The sequence below is a fragment of the Protopterus annectens genome, chromosome 8.part0, assembly GCF_019279795.1.
Source record: "Protopterus annectens isolate FY-2018-M chromosome 8.part0, PAN1.0, whole genome shotgun sequence".
NCBI classification, from domain to species: domain Eukaryota; kingdom Metazoa; phylum Chordata; order Ceratodontiformes; family Protopteridae; genus Protopterus; species Protopterus annectens.
The window spans coordinates 1,923,831,649-1,923,852,599 of NC_056741.1; the positions used below are offsets into that span (position 1 = coordinate 1,923,831,649).

The 20,951-nt window shown below is 38.9% G+C and overlaps 1 protein-coding gene across 2 annotated transcripts in view; it reads right to left on the reverse strand.

Annotated features, from left to right (window-relative positions):
• LRRC29 (leucine rich repeat containing 29) overlaps positions 1–20,951 on the reverse strand; it is a 643,308-nt gene that overhangs the window by 323,765 nt on the left and 298,592 nt on the right. For both annotated transcript variants that reach the window (XM_044081426.1, XM_044081427.1), the window contains exon 4: positions 18,319–18,534. In XM_044081426.1, coding sequence (XP_043937361.1) covers positions 18,319–18,534 — 216 coding nt within the window. The remainder of the gene's footprint in view (positions 1–18,318; positions 18,535–20,951) is intronic.

Below are 20,951 nucleotides of genomic sequence, written 5' to 3' on the forward strand. Positions count from 1 at the left end.
AGTTTCGTTAAAAGATTTGCTTGGAGGTGGGTAAATATAGAGGAAGTGTACAGTATGCAAGGGAGGAGTAGGCTTGAGCTAGTGAAGTCCTTGAGGTGGTGGATAAGAATTTTTTGTTTCTATACAAAAGACATAGAGTTTTTGATTGGTCTTTTTGATGGATTGTTGAATATGAAGGTCAAATTTCAGTTGACCATCAATTGTAATTCCAAGAAGTTTGGTATGAGAGTCAGCATGAATGATAGTGTTATCTAGGGAAGAGAGACTGAAGGAAGTTTTAAGGTTGGACATAGATTTTGGAAGGAAAAGAAAAAGCTTAGTTTTCCTTGGGTTAAGGATGAGTTGGTTATTGATTAACCAGTGTTCACTGGTGTTAAAAGAAGTTTGGGTGAGGAACTGGTAGGTGGTAGGGTAGGGTTGTCAGAGTGGGTAATAAAAGTAGCACCATTGGTGTATTAGATCAGAGATGAGGTGCAACTGATGGAGTACAGATTGTTGGTAAAAATATTAAAGAGAAGGGGGCCTAGAATGGATCCTTGGGGTACACCTGTTTGGATAGGTAAGAAAGGTGAGCAGGAGGTCTGCCATCTAACAGACTGCTGTCTGTTATTACGATAAGTACAGAACCAGAGAGTGGTGGATACAGAGAGATTGTGTTCAGTTAGTTTAGTAAGAAGCTTAGGGTGGGAGATGGTGTCAAATACCGTGGAGAGATCATGGAATAGGCAAGACACCAGTTTATTGTTATCTCCTGCCTCTGCTATAGTCTGGGGAAGGACAGAATGGCTGTGTACATGCTGAGGTGGGGCCTAAATCCATGTTGAGAGGGGATGAGATTTTCCTGGAGTAGATATTTAAGAAGTTGTCTGTGGATGCATTTCTCTTAAATTTTTGAGAGCAGGGAGAGGATGGCTATAGGTCGGAAATTGAAAGAGTTGGTGGAGTTGCCTCCTTTATGAAGTGGAATTGTATAAAAGGATTACTAAATGTCTGGGACTGACAATTCTCTGATAGAACGGCTGATAAGGCTTGAAATGGGATATGCTATTGTACTGGCTGCAAGTTTGAGAAAACAGAGGGGTAGGATGTTGAAGGAAGGAGAACAAGGTTTAAGTTTCTGCAAGAGGGATTTTATATAAGCAGTGAAAACAGGTTTCAGGGAGAAAGCTGAGTGGAGACAGGTGGTGGAGAGGGTAGGGGTTGTGACTGGTTAGTGCCGAGAGGGGTTAGTTTGCAGATACAGTCTACGAAGTAATTGTTTAAAAGAGGGGCTGTTTCAAGAGGTGTTTTATTCGGGAAGGGGTTGGGTAAAGAAGGTTTCCCTGGATGGAGAATATTGCTGATGGTGTACCAAAATTTATTTTGGTTTGAAGTGTGGGTAGATTGAACTTCTTGATAGAATCTTTTCTTGTCTCAGATAATACGTTTTTGGTAAGGTTTGTTAGTGCTTTGAATTTAAGGAGGAGAGAAAAAGAGATTTTGACTTTGTCCATTGTTTCCAGGTAGTGTCTATAAGTTTCATAGTGGAAGGGGCATCTTTGGAGAGCTAGGGTGCGGGGTTACATTTGATCCTAATTTTCCTGATAGGTGCTAGGGTGTTTAATATTTTAAGGAAAGTATCATTAAACTCAAGAAGAGTGTCATTTAGAGGAAGGCTGAACAGGTAAGACCAGTTAACAAGACAGAGGTGGTAGATGAAAGTTTCTGTATTGAAGTTGGACAGGCTTTGGCAGTCTCTATAAAGGTGGTTTAGTATTGAGATAGGGAAATGATCCCTTAAGGAGTCTGGTAAAGTAATAGGATTATAATACTGATTAAGATTGGAAGTTAAGATCCAATCAAAAATGGAGATGGAGTTTTTATTGCTGCAGGGGAGTAGAAATAAGTTGATTGAAATCAAAAAGGTTTATACTAAGGCTAGAGGAGTGGGGGAAACTTTATTCCAATCGATACTGACATCACCTAGTAAGATGTTGGAAGATCCAGGATAAAATAAATTCAAGAATTGGAATATTGTTACCAGGAGGTATATAAATAGATGCTATTGCAAATTTCTGGTGGGTTAAGGTGGCAGATGAGAAAGATGAGGTCAGCAAGTGAGAAATCATGGAGGGGTAGGGAGAGGGGGAGAGGTTAAGTTGATCTGCGTACATGATAGCAACACCTCCCCCTTTTTTGAAAAGTCTGTCTTGCCAGAATATGTCATAACTGGTGAGTAGAATTTCAGTGTTTGTGATATGAGGTTTGAGCCAGGATTCTGAGAGAGTTAAGACATGGGAAAAGTGGTGGGCTATCCAAGCATGTAAGTCTCTGATTTTGTTAGTGAGACTTTGCAGGTGTATGGAGGAGTTAGGCGGGTGTTTAGTTGGAGACATGGGGAGTTGGTGCCCATTAGTTGTGGTGGTGGTGGTAGGGTTGGAGGAAGAGGATGGATCAGGATTGGGGTGGATGCCTCCATCTGGTAAGAGAGCAACAGGAAGCAAATTAGGTTAAGAGAAATAGTAGTAGTAGGTAGCTGGTTTGAACTTATGTGTAGGGGGAGTGAGAGAAAGACTGAAATGTTTTAGTTTGTGATAATGAATATAGAAGGTACTGTACAGAGAGAGGGTGAAATAGGGAAATTCAGGTTGTTATTAAAGGAGGATGTTACTTGGGGAAGAGTTGGTGATAGAGGAGGCTATAGCAGGTTAGAGTGATAAGATGATAACCTGGAGAGGAGGAAGAGAATGGGAGGTAAGATGAAGTGCAGTAGCATGCTGTTATAGTATGAGCGTGTATTATTCACACCAGTAGAGTGAAATTATTGATTGTGTGGAGATATCGTACGAAAGTTAAGAAGGTGTAAGGAGGTGCAGTAGGTACAGGAGGGGGAAGAAGAGTACGTGATGAAAGATTTAGGGTAAAGCAGAGGTGGAGAGAAGGTAACTGATGAGCTAAAAGGTAGTGGGAGGTAGAGGGAAGGAGAGCAAAGTAGGAGAGGGTTTAGTGATTAGAGTAGGGATGAAATGTTATTGGATAAATGGAGTGAGGGGGAGGACCCTTACATGGAGGTTAGAGTATAAATGTAGAGCATGCAGGAGTGGGTGGGAATGGGGGTAGGGTAAGGAAGCGGAGTGAGCCTGAGTGTAGCAAGGGCAAACAGAGCTGGGAAACACCTGGTCGGAATTGGAGCTGCTTGCAAAGAAAAGAAATCAGTGAATGCACAGCAGTCAAGGCAAGTGGATATGCAGGTAAGTTGTTTTAAAGAATTAGAGAAAAGAAAGCAGAGAAAAACAAGCAAAACTGAAGAGAGCAAAGATGGAGGGTTGAGTTTGATCACAGTAATGGAGCAGGGCAGAGGGGATGCAGAAAAGGAAGGTAGCAAAGATAAGAAGGCTACAAGAAACAGCAGATGGAAGGAGAAGGTCTATTGAGACTAGTGAAGGTAGACAAAAAGATGGACAGTGGAGAGGGGGAAAGGAGAGTGTGTATTATAAGTGAGCTGGGTTAGGAGTGAAGTTTGTTTGAGCAAAGAAGTATGGGAAAGCTAGCTAAAAAATATGGGCAGGAAAATGTATAGGTGGAAAGAGCAAGTTCTGGTGGTGATGAGGGAGCCATTAGGGGATTACAATATTATAGCGAGGAGGCAAAGGAACATGTGTTATTAACTGAAGCAGGTAGGCTGGGGGAGTATTGTTTATCCAGAGACTGATTAAGGATTTTGAATGCAGGTTCACTGTTTGCTAAAGATCGCTGGGTCTTAGGGTTTGGAGCACAGATGTGGTGAAGAGGGCCTCCAGGCTGTTTGTGAAGAGCCTGTACTTGCTTAATAACCAAACAATGAAGAAACCTTCTGACCTGTTTTACACTAGACGTCTACACTTAGAAAGAAAATTCTAGTAATGGCAGGGAACACCGCCAGAGACCCTAATTAATGGGGCCCAGAGAGGGCCGAGGAAGAGAAAAAAAGTGCACGTCTTGGTTTTGAGTTTTAAACTGTGGCTGTGGCATGAGCCATTTGTGTGTGTTAGACCCTCTTGCAGGATGTTAGTGTTGTGTGGGGGGAATCTATGATAGCTCCCAGTTTACAGTCATCTGTGGACTTCGTGAGTTAGATGCCCTTGATAAAAGCAATGACTTCCAAGAAGTAGATGCCTAGCAGGAGTAGGCCTAGCACAGATCCCTGAGATACTCCACTGGTGACCAGTCTATTGGTGTAGGTGGTCTCACCAATCCTGACTTTTTGGGTCCTGTTTATGAGGCAGCTGGCAATCCAGTGAGTGAAGTAGAAATGTATGCCTAGTTCAGTGATGTCAACAATACCCGAGTGGGGATCCTACTGAATTCCTTGGTCAAGTCTAGGTAGACGGTATATACCATCTTCCCCTCATCCATTGCCTTGGTGACCCTCTGTACAAAGTACACTAGGTTAAGTAGGCAAGACCATCCCCTTCACAAAGCCAAACTGGGATGGGTCCAGTGTCTGTAAGTTGCCAATGTCTTTGCTGATCATTTCAATGTTAATTTGTCCGTGGCTTTGCATATTGCACTTGTCAGACTGATTTTTCTGTAGTTTCTAGGATCAGTTGATGGACCACTCTTGTGAAGAGGAATGACTGTTGCAGTCCTCTATTCATGTGTTATGTACCTGAAGATGAAAAGTGCCTCAAGTGGTCCTGAAAAGTCATGTCTTAAGCAATTTAGGAAGCAAACTGGAATATTGCCAGAGCCCAGTGAGGTAATGTTTTTGGCCTTGGCAAGTGCTGCCAAGACCTGCTCCCTGTAGATAGTTGGGGTGGATATGCTAGAAGGGATTTCACAGGGGGTAGCAGGGGTTGAGTGGTCAGTGAAGTTTGAACTCAGTTTGTCAGCCAGCAGATTTACTGTGTCTCTCCACTCAATGAAGGCATTTACCACCCATTCAGCACACTGCTGTGCTACCTTTAAGGTTTCAGACATGGCTAAAAAATGCCTTGTTGTCCTTAGGCTGACAGGCTAACCTGACCTCACATTTGGCCTTGTTAGACTAAATTACTCCTAATGAGTTTCTTGTTTAGTTTAATCAGTAAACACTTGCCTTTATAGGAGTAGCTCTTTTTGAATTTTAACCATATTTCTTTTCCTTTTGTTAGATATGCTATTAAGATTTTGATTCCACCAGTTTGGTTTACTTTTGGTGCTTTTTATGAGCTTTCATCTGGTAGGTACAGCAGCCACTATGAAGCTATTCACATGTTTTTACAATTCTCTATAGGTTGCTGTAAACTTGGGGTTCAGAGGACACTGAATTTTGACAAACTGTTGTTCAGTTGGATATAATTTGCTTTAGAATAGTTCTTAACTAATACAGATTTAATTGCTTTTCCAAGCTGAATTTTATTTTGAAGGACTCAGCTTTGTGATCTGATCTCACCAGTTAGAACGTGAAAGGTGATGGGATGGTGCACAGCTCCCCCATGTTGGTGCTTACTAGCTCCAGGATGTTTTAACCTAAGGTTGCAGAACACACTACTTGGTCTAGGGTATCTGTGTTAATAAAGTCAAGGAAAGCTGTGCCTGCAAGTCTGAGGCAGTATATGTTTCCCAGTCTATAGAGGGGTAGTTAACTCCCCCAAGAATATGGTATTTGGTTGGAAGGAAAATGTAAGTATGAGTTATGAGATTCTTGGGGCATAGATGGTGACCTATGGTTAGCTAGGATATGGTAAGGGACTTTATCTATGGTGAACTGCGCACAAAGCAACTATAGGGCATCATTCTGTCTACCTAACATGGATGTATACTTGTCACTGATGTAGATCAAGACATTAGATATGCTAATATATCCTGTATTTGTTAATGTGATAGAAATTACAAATGACAAAATGCTGCGTTTTTCTTTATTTAATAAAGTAAACACTTGACAACCATTTTCTTTCTGCAAGCTAATCCTTTTCTAGAGATTTTTTTGGAGGTTTATGCCTGTGTTCAGCTATCAGTGTTGAAACTTGCAAGAGTGCCTGTCTCACTTACAGCAAATATGCAGCTAAACATCAATGCTGGCTAGTCATATACATGCCCAGCTTCACCATGGAATGTTTCTTGACTCTTAATGCCTTTGTACCAGACTTCATTTTTTCCCTTATCCGCTATTAAGTTCTTTTAAAGGAATTTAGCAACAATGTAGAAAACAACAGCAGCAACAACCATTCAATTCTTCTCAACGAAAACAACTCAAAAATAGAACGACACTTATAATATCCACGTAAAAATCTGGTTTAATAAGTGCACTCAGTAGGTAAGCGCTTTCACTTAATAGCTTCATCAGACCTTAAAACAGAATGAGTACAAAACATTTAAAAAGATAGAGCAACCAAATTGTTCTAACTATAAAATCACATCCTGACTGAAGCTGCTACATTATTACAGAGCCTCTAGTGGTTAAACATAATAAAAGCCTTGTAACAAACATCCATAATAGAGGCACATATCATACAGATATAATCTAAGAACTAATTTAAAACTAGTTTACTTCCAAACTTAAATATTATAAATGCTCGAACATTAATCCAAGTTTTTGCACATTTAAAATCAAAAGTTGATACCAAACAAAAGAGGGATCATATTTACATCTAAAGCACGAACTATACATCAACTAAGTTCTGCTTAATATACGAGCACTGGAAGAACAGATCACCTCTAAACGAAATTTGCAACTCTTAAAACATTAAAAGGTGCGTTACAGCCCCATAACTCCAATAAACACTGTACGCAATACACGGAATCTAGTACATCAAATTAAACATTCTAAAGATATACCAATCTTTCCTAAATTTGTATGTCCCTGCATCTATAACATAAAAATGATTAATTATAAACAAAAGACGCATAAACGCATCCTTATATTACTGGTTCCTAGAACTAGTCTATAAACAATACATCTAAATTAAGCAATGCTTACCATTACCTCAGCCCATCATACTTACATAAAATAAACAAAGTAATATAACAGTCACATAAAAATATTACCTAACAGGGCTTTGCCCTTAAGCTGAACCCTGAAGCCTCATTATGAATTTTGCAGTGTGCACAGAATTTGATACATTCTATTAAGCACTTCAAGAAACAATCAGTCTTACTTAAAATCTATATACACATACATCTATCAAACGGGAACACACCACAATACAAAGAACACATCTATATGACTAATTCTCAAGGTAAAAATATACAGGAGATGCTACTGAATAGCAAAACTACTAAACATAGTTGTAAACCTGAGACCCCAAATGCATGCGAATAACAAATGGTAGACCAAACGAACAAATCCAATACCAAACAAGTGATAATTATCATCAATTCATCTAATGCACCATAAAATGCCCACATGTACTCAGGGTCCCACCCTGAAACTTCCATCCTACCTAACATAACTACCTAACTCGCATACTCTTTGTTTTAAGAAATGGCCTGATCGAAGCCCTCTCATTCAGTCTTTTTCCTGAATCGGCTCTGAGACGTATGATCCATTTAACTTCCTTTTCTTCAGTGACATTACTAACATTAACCCCCCTTAAATTAGTTGAAATAACCTCTACAACCATGAACTCAAAGGTATGTTGATGCCCTGTCAGCATCACATGCTTTGCCAATGCATTGGTAACTAAACCTGCTCTAATATTATAGAGGTGCTCCCTGATTCTATTTCTGAAACATCTGTCAGTCTTTCCTACATAAAAGGATCGACAGGCTACACATACAGCAAGATATACCACGTGCTGGGTATTACAACTCGCTGAACACTTACAAATATACTCCATTCCTGTATCAGGATGCACAAACTTCCCTGTGCTATCAATATATGAGCAATAATTGCATTCACCACACGGAATAGTACCTGTTGTAACTCCAGATCTATCTCTAGCTTGTTGATAACATAGCATCCTTCTAATACTAAATTTGTTCTTATACCTAAACTTAGGTTTGACACCTATAACATTGGCAACCTGTGGGTCTGTCAACAGCACATTCCAATGTTTGCTAAATATATCATAAATGTTCCCAATATCCATGGTATGAAACATGGAGACCTTAAGCTCAGAATTCTCTGTGGAATTTCTAAACCTCTCAACCTGAAGATGATCAGAGAAATAGGGTTTGGCTCTGTCTCTCCTCAGAGAGTCTATGTCACAAAGCCCTTCATTCAAGTCATGCTGACCAAACCCTTGCTGCTTAAATCTATCCCTAAGATTCAACAACTCTGAAGAAAACCCAGTTTCAGTATTGTTCAATCTGGATACGCGCATTCCCTGTCCCCCAACTACATTACGAAATACATAGTTCGGATGCATACTCTGTCTGTGCAACAGTGTATTCTTATGACATTCCTTCCTATGTACTCCTGTGTTAAAGGAACCATCACTCAGCCTTTCCACAAAAACATCTAAATATGTAACCTTATCTGTTGATGAGGACATAGTAAATTTCAAATAACTAGTCGCATTATTCATCCCTTCGACAAACCCATCTAACAAACTTTTACTACCACTCCAAATATAAAACACGTCATCTACAAAACGTCTGTAAAAAGGTACATGTCTATGATATAATTTCATCTGAAACAAAACGTCCTCTTCCCATAAGGCTAAAAATATGCTGGCATAGCTATTGGCACAAGGTGTGCCCATAGCCACGCCATCACACTGGAGGAAAGGAGTATCCTCGAAAAGAAAAACATTACTTTCAAGGATTGTTTCCAAAAACAGACTAACAATATCTATTAACCCTTCATCATAGGTACGATGTTTATGCAAATAATGTCTTACATAGTCAACCCCATCCACATTGGGTATGATAGTGAAAAGGGATTGTACATCCAAGGTTACAAGGATCAAATCACTATCTAACTGGAAATTATTGGTGAAAACATATAAATCATTCAAAAACTGTTTGGTGTCTCTCAAAATCTTAGAATTTTCATTAATAAGGGGGCGTAGATGCCTCTCGACATAAACTGAGAATGGTTCTGTACACCACCCCCTACCAGAAACAATAGGCCTCATAGGGGGATTATGACCATTCTTATGAATCTTAGGGAGACCATGTATCGTAGGTATGATAGGGTCGTTGACATACAAGTACTTGAACAGATCCTTTGTAGTTAGACCACTCTTAACCAAATCATCCAACATAAATTTAATTTTGCTAATTCTAGCAATAATCTCATTCTGGTCAATCAAACTATAAAATCTCTCATTATTCAGCATTTCCCTCATAGAAAGCTGGTATCTACAGGTATCCATCGCTACCACAGGGCCACCTTTATCAGCTGGTCTGATAACTATATTACCATCTGATTGTAACCTTTTCAATGCTTCATGTTCTCTGAAGCTCAAATTAGTCTTCAGCTTCTGAGAAGTTCCACCATGCACATTACTAAAATATTTGTACAAATCATCTTCAACTAACTTATCAAAGGCTAGTACCAAAGGATGGTATTTAGGCATATAGGTACTCGATCTTTTAAACCTATTTCCATCAAGGGACACTTCCCCTCCCATTTCCAATTTCAACATAATATCCCTGGTAAATGTCTTCAAATCAATCATAACATCAGTAAGTTCACTCATACTAGTAGGTATAAAACCAAGCCCTTTATTAAGGACTGAACACTCACTGGAGTCTAGAACTCTGTTTGGAAATGTTCTAAATTAGACAGTCCTGAAATGACTCCACATTTTCTTGACAGTGCAACCTGACTGTCTCTCAGGAGAGATTTTCCGTTTTTGCCTTCCTCGACTGGTAGAACGCACCCTCTGCATACCCCTCTCTACTGGTATGGGTAAAGGGAACTGATGGAAATTACCAACCATACTATTACTAGCAGATGCTCTAGAATCATGTCTTTGCATCCCTTTGGGACGTGTATCCCAGAACCAACACTATCATTCCCATCAGGAATGACAAAGGATGTTTTATCATTACATGTCACTATATTAACATTCTTCATCAATATGGGATCATTATTACTGCAACCAGTGGCCTCCCTTGGATCTAACATAGGAGGTGTTGCTGTTGCAACACTACTGGCTTCAACAGACCTAAGAGTTCCTCTTCCACGCTCACTAACACTTCTTGCTGTTGCAGCATTACCAGTACCTCGTGCCTCAGTTCTTTCATTATGATTATTATAAGCCCTGTTAGGTAATATTTTTATGTTGACATACAAGTACTTGAACAGATCCTTTGTAGGTAGAATCCTTCAAAGCCCCTGGGCCAGAGGATAATACAGCCCAATCCGCAGAATCCTTTACAAATGCATTCTATGAGCACCTGCAGGAATGCATGGATTGTGCTATCCCAAATAAAACCAAGACTCACTCCTCCAAAAACAGGAGACCGGTCTGGTGGACCCCGGCCATAAATAAGCTATACAACAGAAGGAGGAAGCTACTACATGACAGAGCAAAATCCCAAAAAGTGAAGGCATCTCTGATCAGTATTAGCAAGAAACTTCGATCTCTCATAAAATCATCAAAGGCCAGTTTTGAAAGAAAAATTGCCCTAGACACTAAAGATAATCACAAGGCCTTCTTTAGTTATCTCAGAAACATGGGCGGAAACTCCCAGATATGCTCTGAATTGTTGCATAACGGTACAAAATATACCAAACCTACAGACATAGCCAACATCCTGGCAGACAGATTCAGCACAAACTTCTCCCCCCCTTCCCCCCCAAAGGAGCAAACGCCTATCCCAACTGAACGTAACCTCCCTGACATCACAGATGCACAGGTGAAAGCTGCCCTCTCCAAAGCAAAAAACACAGCATCTATGGGACCGGATGGTGTCCCAGGCTGTGTCTTACATGAGCTCCAAGAAGAACTGAACCCTCACATTAAGTCACTGTTCAAACTTAGCCTTACTACAGGATATGTACCCAAAGAATGGCGTACAGCTACAGTGGTCCCACTCCACAAAGGTGGTGCCACAACAGACCCTGGAATCTATCACCCCATAAGCCTGACTAGTCTGGTCTGTAAAGCTATGGAGCGTATTATCATGGAACTCATAAACAAAGACATTGGGAGCCTCCAGACACTGGACTCTACCCAATTCGGCTTTGTTAAGGGCAGATCTTGCCTCTTAAACCTAGTTGATTTCTTTGAAACAGTTACCAAAGCCATAGATGAGGGCAAGGTAGTCCACACAGCCTACCTGGACCTCGCAAAAGCCTTCGACACAATACCCCACTCGGGCATCATAAATAAGCTTACCAGCTTAAATATCAACCCCTATATCACAAGATGGGCTGCACACTGGCTCAGAGATAGAACCCACATGGTCAGAATCGCAGGTGCCATGTCTGAATCCAAACCAGTTACAAGTGGCATCCCACAGGGCTCAGTTCTGGAACCTCTCTTGTTCGGTATATACTTCTCTGAGGTTCAGGCTAACACGGGGGGATTATGGCTGACAAAGTTCGCAGATGACTGCAAACTGGGGGCCATAATCGAATCTCCAGCTGACACAAGCATCCTCCAAAAGGGTCTCACAGAGACAGATGCTTGGTGCCAGAGCCACGGCCTCAAGCTAAATGCTAAAAAGTGCACAGTCATCCCCTTTGGGAAAAACAAGGTGCCCACAAATTACCACATAGGTGGTAATCCATTAAATCGGAAGAAGTAATTAGAGATTTGGGGACCAACGTAGATAGTAATCTCTCCTTTGATAATCACGTTGCCAAAGTGGTTAGAAAGACCTTCTATATAGCCCACCTTATCACGAAAAGGTTCGCATCTAGATCAAGAGAGGTCATTGTGCCCCTCTACTCATCACTCATCAGGCCCATAATTGAATACAATGCCCCTTTTGGGATGTACCTTACCCGTTACCTGCAGCAACTGGAGAGACCCCAAAAGTACCTCACCAAGAGGATCATGGGCTACAAACAGATGTCCTATGCAGCTTGACTAAAGAAACTCCAGCTCTACTCAGTTGCTTACCGCCTACTCAGAGGTGATCTATGCCTGACGTACAAAGCCATGTCAAACCCAGAATTAATGGACATGCTCCACCTCAAAAAATCCAAGTCCCTTAGAGCTACATGCTCCAGGGACCTAAACCTCAGCACAAAAATAAATAGGACATGCTGGAGGGACAGATTCATTTCCCAGAGGCTCCCCTCACTCTGGAATAGAATCCCAATTCATATTAGACATAGCCCCTCGCTGACCCTCTTCAAGCGAAATTTGGACACGTGGATGGGAAATCGCAAATTCACCCCTGGGATCTCTCCTGTGTCTCTGCTAGACAGAGGCACAGTAAACTAATCTGAAAAGGGTACCTTCTGTGACCTACTTTACAGAGGCACAGTAGGCTAATCTAATAGGGAGGCGGAAGCCAAATACACTCTGGCTAGGCTTATAAATGCCCTAGGGCAGATAGCCTAGTATCTAACTATGAACCTATGAACCTATGTGACTGTTATATTACTTTATTTTATGAGAATATGATGGGCTGAGGTAATGGTAAGCATTGCTTAATTTAGATGTATTGTTTATAGACTAGTTCTAGGAACCAGTAATATAAGGATGCGTTTATGCGTCTTTTGTTTATAATTAATAATTTTTATGTTATAGATGCAGGGACATATAAATTTAGGAAAGATTGGTATATCTTTAGAATGTTTAATTTGATGTACTAGATTCCGTGTGTTGCGTACAGTGTTTAATGGAGTTATGGGGCTGTAATGCACCTTTTAACGTTTTAAGAGTTGCAAATTTCATTTAGAGGTGATCTGTTCTTGCACTGCTCATATATTAAGCAGAACTTAGTTGATGTGTAGTTCGTGCTTTAGATGTAAATATGATCCCTCTTTTGTTTGGTATCAACTTTTGATTTTAAATGTGCAAAAACCATGGATTAATGTTAGAGCATTTATAATATTTAAGTTTGGAATTAAACTAGTTTTAAATTAGTTCTTAGATTATATCTGTATGATATGTGCCTCTATTATGGATGTTTGTTGCAAGGCTTTTATTATGTTTATCCACTAGAGGCTCTGTAATAATGTAGCAGCATCAGTCAGGATGTGATGTTATAGTTAGAGCAATTTGATTAGTTGCTCTATCTTTTTAAATGTTTTGTACTCAGTCTGTTTTAAGGTCTGATGAAGCTATTAAGTGAAAGTGTTTAACTACGGAGTGCACTTATTAAACCAGATTTTTACGTGGATATTATAAGTGTCGTTCTATTTTTGAGTTGTTTTTGTTGAGAAGAATTGCATGGTTGTTGCTGCTGTTGTTTTCTACATTGTTGCTATACTCGTTATTTTTGACAGCGCAGCATTTACCCTGTGGAGTGTTGGCATGGTTGTCTTTTTACTCATCTCTTAAAGGAATGTCAAAGACATTCCTTTTAAGCCTAAACTTGTTCATGACATAATATTTGCTAGATGTGGAGAGCATGTTGTTTTACAAGGACATTAAAAAGCTGTATACTGAAAACTTAAAGTGATTAAAGCGTTATCACATCTTTGATAAAACGTCAAATTGCTAGAAATAACAAAAAATACATATTTGTATAAATAACCAGTGTGTCATTTCATATTATCACAATAAAGTGCATTAAAATTGTTTCCTGACTGGCCTACTGTGAAAGCATTTAATAGTTGTACTATACCACCTTATTAAAACTTTGTGTGTGTGTGTGTGTGTGTGTGTGTGTGTGTGTGTGTGTGTGTGTGTGTGTGTGTGTTTTCTCTCAAAAAGCATGTTTTTCATGTCCAGGCCCCACAGAAATGTCACTCATTAATCAATGCTATTATTCAGCAAACTGCTATTCAGAGAACAGACAGAAAATATGCTTAAACAATGAAACATCACAAACTCATAATTAAAATATATTTTCAAAGGGTAAGAGGAACTCTAAGAGGAGACAGAAGTAAGTGTCTTTAAAACACTAAAAAACATTAAAAGATCACAAATACTGATTTATAATATAAGCCATGATGGCCTGGAGCTCCGGAAGTTTGCACTGTAACTTCCAATGGGTGGAGCCTAAGCCTTTCGCAAGAATCAAATTTTGTCCTCACATTTCAAATAAATGTTCATATCTCTGGTTAAGAAAGAAGTATAAATGGCAAACTCTTCAGCATAAACTATTTTTATAGTAGTAGTATTCTTTACTTTCTAGGTCCTAAATTGAATTCTATAAGTCACAGTAAACACAGTAACTATTATATTTGTAATAATTTGTAAACAACTTACAATATCTCAACAACCACTCAAGTTACACACACACACACACACACACACACACACACACACACACACACACACACACACACACACACACGCTGTCAGCTGCAGTTTATTCATCTAGCTGAGTGCTTTCATACGAGACTAAGGAGATCTGTCTGTGTTACTTGGTTGTTCAGCTATTTAGAAAAATGTGAAAATTATATAAATTAATATCATAAAAACAACAGCTGATATCTATTTACCTGCACTAGACAGAAGTCAAATATTAATGCAGTTGAGTTTGCCACTGTGTAAGCTTTAAGATGAAATCTTTTAAAACCTTATACAGAGCATGGTTTTGGAATTATTGATGCAAACATGAACAAACAATAGTTGACGCCTAGAGGCGTCAGTAGGAGTCAACTGCAGATGCACCTGGAGGCATCACTCAGATATAATAAAGAGGGAGCTCTTATTTATAATTTACTAGTGCGGGTTTTGAGGGTTTGAGATAGTGCCACCTTAGAACTGGGTGTACATGATGCAGAAAGTATATTTTTGGTTGGACTGATCAGGTTTTGCAAATTTGGAACAAATGATGTGGGAGTGTTAATTTTTGTCAAAGGTATAATAAAATTATTCCTCCCTGTGCAATGTTTCAGGTGGTGTAATGACCCAAATTAAGTCAAAGATGTGAGACCACTTAAAAGACATAACATGATATACAAATTCCCTACAGCTTTTCCCATGCTAAGACATCAAAAAACATTTTTAATCTTTTCAGCAGAATTTCAATATGCTTTTTGGTCTTTGAGGATATGCCTCACAATACACCCTCTGGCAACACCATTAGTGTCAGATAATGCTATGGCTGGCTCAGTTGTTGATGTTGTTTAATGCAATATTCATCAGAATGTTAGCAGCACGTATGCATATATTTCAGCTTTTTCAAAGTCATTCAGGGCAACCCTTTGGAGAACAGCCTGCACTTCAGTGTCTAGACATTGTCTGCAAATATTCTTGGTGGCTCTGTTTACTGGGCTGGTAATGGGGACACCATAGCAGAGAAAAGACACTCCCTATTCTGTCTCAAATGCTATGGTAGGACATATTGCTGAAATAACTCATAAGGCAATTAAAGGCTCTACACATCTAACTGCTCAACATATTTAGAAACTAAGAGATGCCACAATGTTGAAGCACTAAATCCATTTTTTGGTGTGTATTCCGTGCTCCCTACACCTGCTTACTAGAAGACCTGTTAGAAAGGGCAATGCTATACTGAGTAAGGACACATAAATATGCTCCCAACCTGTGCCATAATCCCCTTTTTTAATTTCTAAATGGTACAGTTTTATTGTATAAAGTAGTGGAAAGTCTTGACTGGGACTTCTGGTGGTAGGACTTTCACAGTGGAGTTTTGAAGCAGGATTCTTGCACTGGGAGACATTACAAAAGGGACTGTGCTGTGGTTAGGACCAACAGCCATCAAATGTTTTAACATTTTGTATATATGTTTACTACTATTAACAGTACTAAAAACATTTTACCTTGAACCGATTCTGAGGCAGGGATTTTTTTTTTTATTTTATAAACAGTGGTGAATGGTATCAAAGTTAAAAATACGAGCAAACTGAGATATTCTGAAACCAGATCTAGTGACATTAGTATTAGATTTAGTGAAAACTCAAGACCTGGCTTAAACATTTAAAGGACAACAATGAGATATTAAAGCAGACTGCTCAACCTGCTGTCTCTTTTAGTCCCTGTTCGTTGATACAGCCTAGAAAAATCACCCATGCAGCTTTAAAAACTAATCCACTCAACTGTTTTCCCTGTTAGGCTACCTACCGTTCCATACTGTTTTACTTTCACTTTGAAAACCAAGTTGAAAAACCTCTAACTGGCTCTGAAATGATGATGTCGCATCTGCCAGAGCTCTTGCTCTAGCTACTGGGACGTTTCCTCCCCCAAAGTGATGTAATCCCGCCTGATTTGCATGCTGTATAGAACAGCCAGTGGACCTCCCACATTGTGATGTCAGAGCTGCCTTGCCCAGCCCACTCTTAACCTAGCAAAAATGTCAAACTATAATCTCACTTTTCTGAAGAGCTCTACCGATATGTGACAAAGTACAGGCAGAAGCAAAGTAACAAATGCAAAAACTAAGAGCATAAATTTGCAATGACCATGCATAGACATTAATTGCATGTTTTTACATAAGAAGCAGATGTCTGTAACAATTAATCGACAACACTACATCAGATTACAAGAAGTATGCAGTACTGTAATTTTCTTAAATTACCACTTAAAAAAGCACGTGGGTGCTGTCATGCAAGTCTGTGAAATATTTTGTTTATAGTGCACCATTTGTTAGCTATTTAACCAAACAGAAAGGAAAAATAAGTGGGAGTTTGATGCTTTGCAAAACAGTGATTATTCCCAGTGCTATGAAGCTTGGTTCTAAATTTGACAAGATGAGTGCAACAAAAAAAATCTCCCACTGTAAGTAAGGAAAAGCTGACAAGAAAACAGTACATTAGTCTGGTCACCTGCTGTGAGCTGTCAATCACATGCAGATAATGGGTCAAATTACCCTTAGCTCTTTGACAGCTAGAGAAGGTAGGTGTAAAGGCGGAGGGGAGATACCTTGAAGAACTAGATTTCAGCCTTCACAAAAGAAATCAAGTTAGCATTTCTAAGAAGAAAGAGCAATAAAATGCACTTTTCAATTCTGTTCTGTAGCATTTGCACTGCTTGTGTTTGAAGTAGTCATTGAAAAAGGATACAATTTTAACCAAACGTAGGTGACTATAACACAGCAGTGAATGCCTGTAAAATCAGTGGACTTGACAGGAGCTTTAGGGAAAACATGGCAGATCTGATGCAATTTTTTGGAGACAAACAATGCATTCTGGGATACTTAGAGGCAGACTAAACAGTCATAATTATTTCAAGATGCCAGACCCCATGTGGTCAGAGTCAGAAATTGCGTATAAAAATATCTAAAACGCTCTAAATAGTCCCAGAGTGGTGTTAAAATGTAGGAAACACCAAACAATGATGAAATAAACATGTTTTTTGAGTCTGTGGGTGTGGTTGTCCTTTAAATAAAAATGATGTTGAAATCTCTAGCATTACAGATAAAACTAGGGCATGTGTAACTACTAAACTATTGCTCATCAGATCTGACTGCTCCTTACACATCAGATTATTGTCCTGAATCTACTAATCTCAAACAACAGCCTTACAAATGTAAACATGTATGTCACATTTCTTGACTCACAAGTAACTAAATGAATGTTTTTGTCTAATCATTTGTTAGTGTATTGCTCTGTGCTTTTCAAAAGACCCAGTTTGTATCCAAAAGTGAGTACTCAGACAGTTGAATTACAACAGTATCTGGGAAGATGATGCTATCAAACCACTTTCTCTGAATTTGTCATAGTTGGCTTGCTGTATGAGATGCATTCTTTGCATCAGTGGTTGCTAATTAAATGCTCTCCAATTTAATTATAAAAAAATGGAATGCACTGAAAATGGAAAGGGTAGGCATCCTTGCCAGGGGTGTATAGGGCACTTAGTTAACAAAATTAAACTCTTTAATATGACATATTGTGCAATATTTTTTATGTATTTTAATGACCTGCAGTCCTAAAAATGTGTCTTTCACAGCGTGTGATTTTCAGTGATTTGACTTTGATAATGATATGGTTAGTTAAAATATATTTGGTTAACTGTCCCATATTTAGTCACATGTTGTCAGTGCACTTACCCACATACCAAAGGTAAATATACAAAGAAACTGTTCTGTTTATACTAGTTAAGGGCATGTTCACATGATATCAAACATCTGTTGCTTAGAGGTTATATTTGTACTTACCTTCTCTTTCTCTTAACAATAAAGTAGTTCTCTGATGCATGAAGTCAACAATCACAAAGGTTTTTCCCATTGATTTAATTATAAAATATATTTCTGTATGGACTTAGTAAAATGTTTTTCTATGTTGTATTCCCAAAGAATGCAGTTTTAATATAAGCCGCAACTCATTTGTTCCTAAGTACACCATGACCCTTCTAAGCTGAATGGGGGAGGGGTTTAGGCTTACAGACTCACCTTCGTTTCAGGGCAGTGTTCTTCATTGGGATCTTGCATTCCAAGTAAACCCCAGTCTGTTATCTCCTTGCACCAGCCAAGTCGGAGCACAGTTAGATTGTTGAGATAAAAAATAATTGCACGAATGCTGATGTCAGTAATGGATAAACAAGAAGTGAGGTCTAACAAACGAAGACTAGTACCAAATAGTTTAGCCAAAGAAAAGACTGTACTGTCCTGCAAAAATAATGAGAGAAAGAGAGAGATGTGAAAAAATACTTCAAAAAGATCAACATGATTACAGCATGGTCTCCATGCCTATGCAGACAGAAGGCCCTTGACAACATTACTCAGTTTAACAGAATGCTGACAAACATGCATTAACAAAGTCAGTGGAAAAAGGCCACTCTATTCCAACCAATAATGCAACTTTTTCCCTGTGCAGTTGTTCTTCCTAATTCCAACCTCTGATCATTCCATTTAATTTATTCTGGAATTTTTATCCACTGCCTCACATCTCACTACACAGTTTAGCAAATAATTAGTAAAGCCCCACTACTCTGTTTGAGAATAATTCATTCTTGCCTTCATTCTGAACTTATTCAACCTTGTTTGTTTATTATAACCTCGTTTCCATACTAAGACCCACATTGACTAACTTCCTTCTAAGGGTCCTGCAGGTGCATGCAGTCAAAACTTGGGTATATAAAAAGATACATACAAAACACACATTATGAGTCTCTCAATCGGCTGTCCAGAACTGCGTCACTCAAATACCTCTGGCTCTGAAAGCTCTTCTAAAGGTTCTGCTGCCAAGCTTTATTCCACTGTAATTATGAGCAATTAAATTAAGAAAATCCATAACTTTAAAATGTATCATGTAACAGTACTCTGTAATACTTCTAAAGCAATCATATAATGCATTCTTTTTGCTTTTCATTTTCCAAAAGAACAGTTTCAGTTCCCATACATTTATTTAAAAGATCAGGATACACAGATGTTGAAGGATATATCCACAATTACTCCCTTTATGGAGTTTCAAAACTCTTGTCACTTTTACATACATTATATATTACAATTTTCAAAGCATAAATTATAAACTTCATGACAATCTGACAGTGAAAAGCTTACACATGTAAACCAATAGAGGTTGAGAACCAGAACGAAAAAGACTAATACCACCAAAGGATGAGCAAGCCTGGAATACAATGTCACAAGAACTCCACCAGGATAATCAAAAACCTTTTACTGAGCGATTTCATCAGGTTGCAACCAAAGATTTCATCATAATACAACAAAACTTAATACACTCTTGTTAAGTATACTAAAATCTGTGAGAACAAATGACATGGTAAGCCAATGAAACTTCTCATACCATTAATTATGAACAGACTTTCTCTATCTAACACATCACATTTGAATTCATGGATACATTTTAAAGTAAAACAGCAAAAAACACTTACCTAAAAAGTGACAGAAATGTTATAATAACATTTCAACAAACAGAAGCCATAATATAATTAATGTTATGAGAAGTTTCACTGGCTTACTATGTCATGTGTTCTCACAGGTTTTAGTATACTTAACAAGAGTGTATTAAGTTTTTTTGTATTCTAATGAAGTCTTTGGTTACAACCTGACAAAAGCGCTCAATAAAAGGTTTTTGATTATCCTGGTGGCGTTTTTGTGACACTGTGTTCCAGGCTTACTCATCCTTTGGTGGTATTAGTCTTTTTCATTCTGGTTCTTGGTCTGTTTGTTGGTGGGACTTGTGAATGGAGTCTTCCACTAGAACTATGACCTTGGGTATTGACCCTGTGGAGAACATTGGACTACTAACCCAGCTGATTCAACAATTTTCTCAACAAGCAGCTGGGGGTACTTCTGGTATGGCAGCTTCACAACTGGGAGCTACCCAGGTGGACTTGACACCAGTTCAGCCCACAGCGGTAAATATAAATGCAGAACAGACTGTGAATGTGTCCTCTGTACTACTGAGGGCTAACAACAACTTTAACATTCAAGATTGGTTGAAACAGGATATAGTATTTAATGGAAACTCAGGCTCTATAGCTGAGGTCTGGACTTTCAATCAATCACTTATGTGTCTGGAAAGGAAAATGATTAAATGTAAGAAACTGGATTTGGAAAATTTATATTTTGTGGAGTACATCAGGAGCAAGGTGGTGCCGAAAGGGTTAAGACGATGGAAGTTTCCAACAGGGCTAATAGCTGATTCACCTATGCACAAAGAACTGCTGGATTTGTTTGATCATCAGGGGTTTGAACTTATGGAAACTTTTATTAAGTTTAACAACAGATCTATAGAGACTCTGCAGGCAGAGATTGTTGAACTTCATAAAGTTCTGCACAATGATTTGTTGTTTGACCCCTCTTTTTCAGCTTACAAGGATGTATTTTTGACAACTAACTAAATAGTTGCTGAGGTTAAAACCCGAAAAGAAAAAAAGTTAAAAAGGGACAACAAAGCTTGCATTTCAGGTACTACATATCCTAGACCTCCTAATCCTGCCTCTAATGCTGTCTATCAATCCAATTCAGCCAATAGTGGTGATGAGGAAGGTGAAGATTTAACAGAGGAAGTGAACCAGCAATTCCTTTTAGGGCGGGACTTTCCTCGCAGGTCAGAGAGG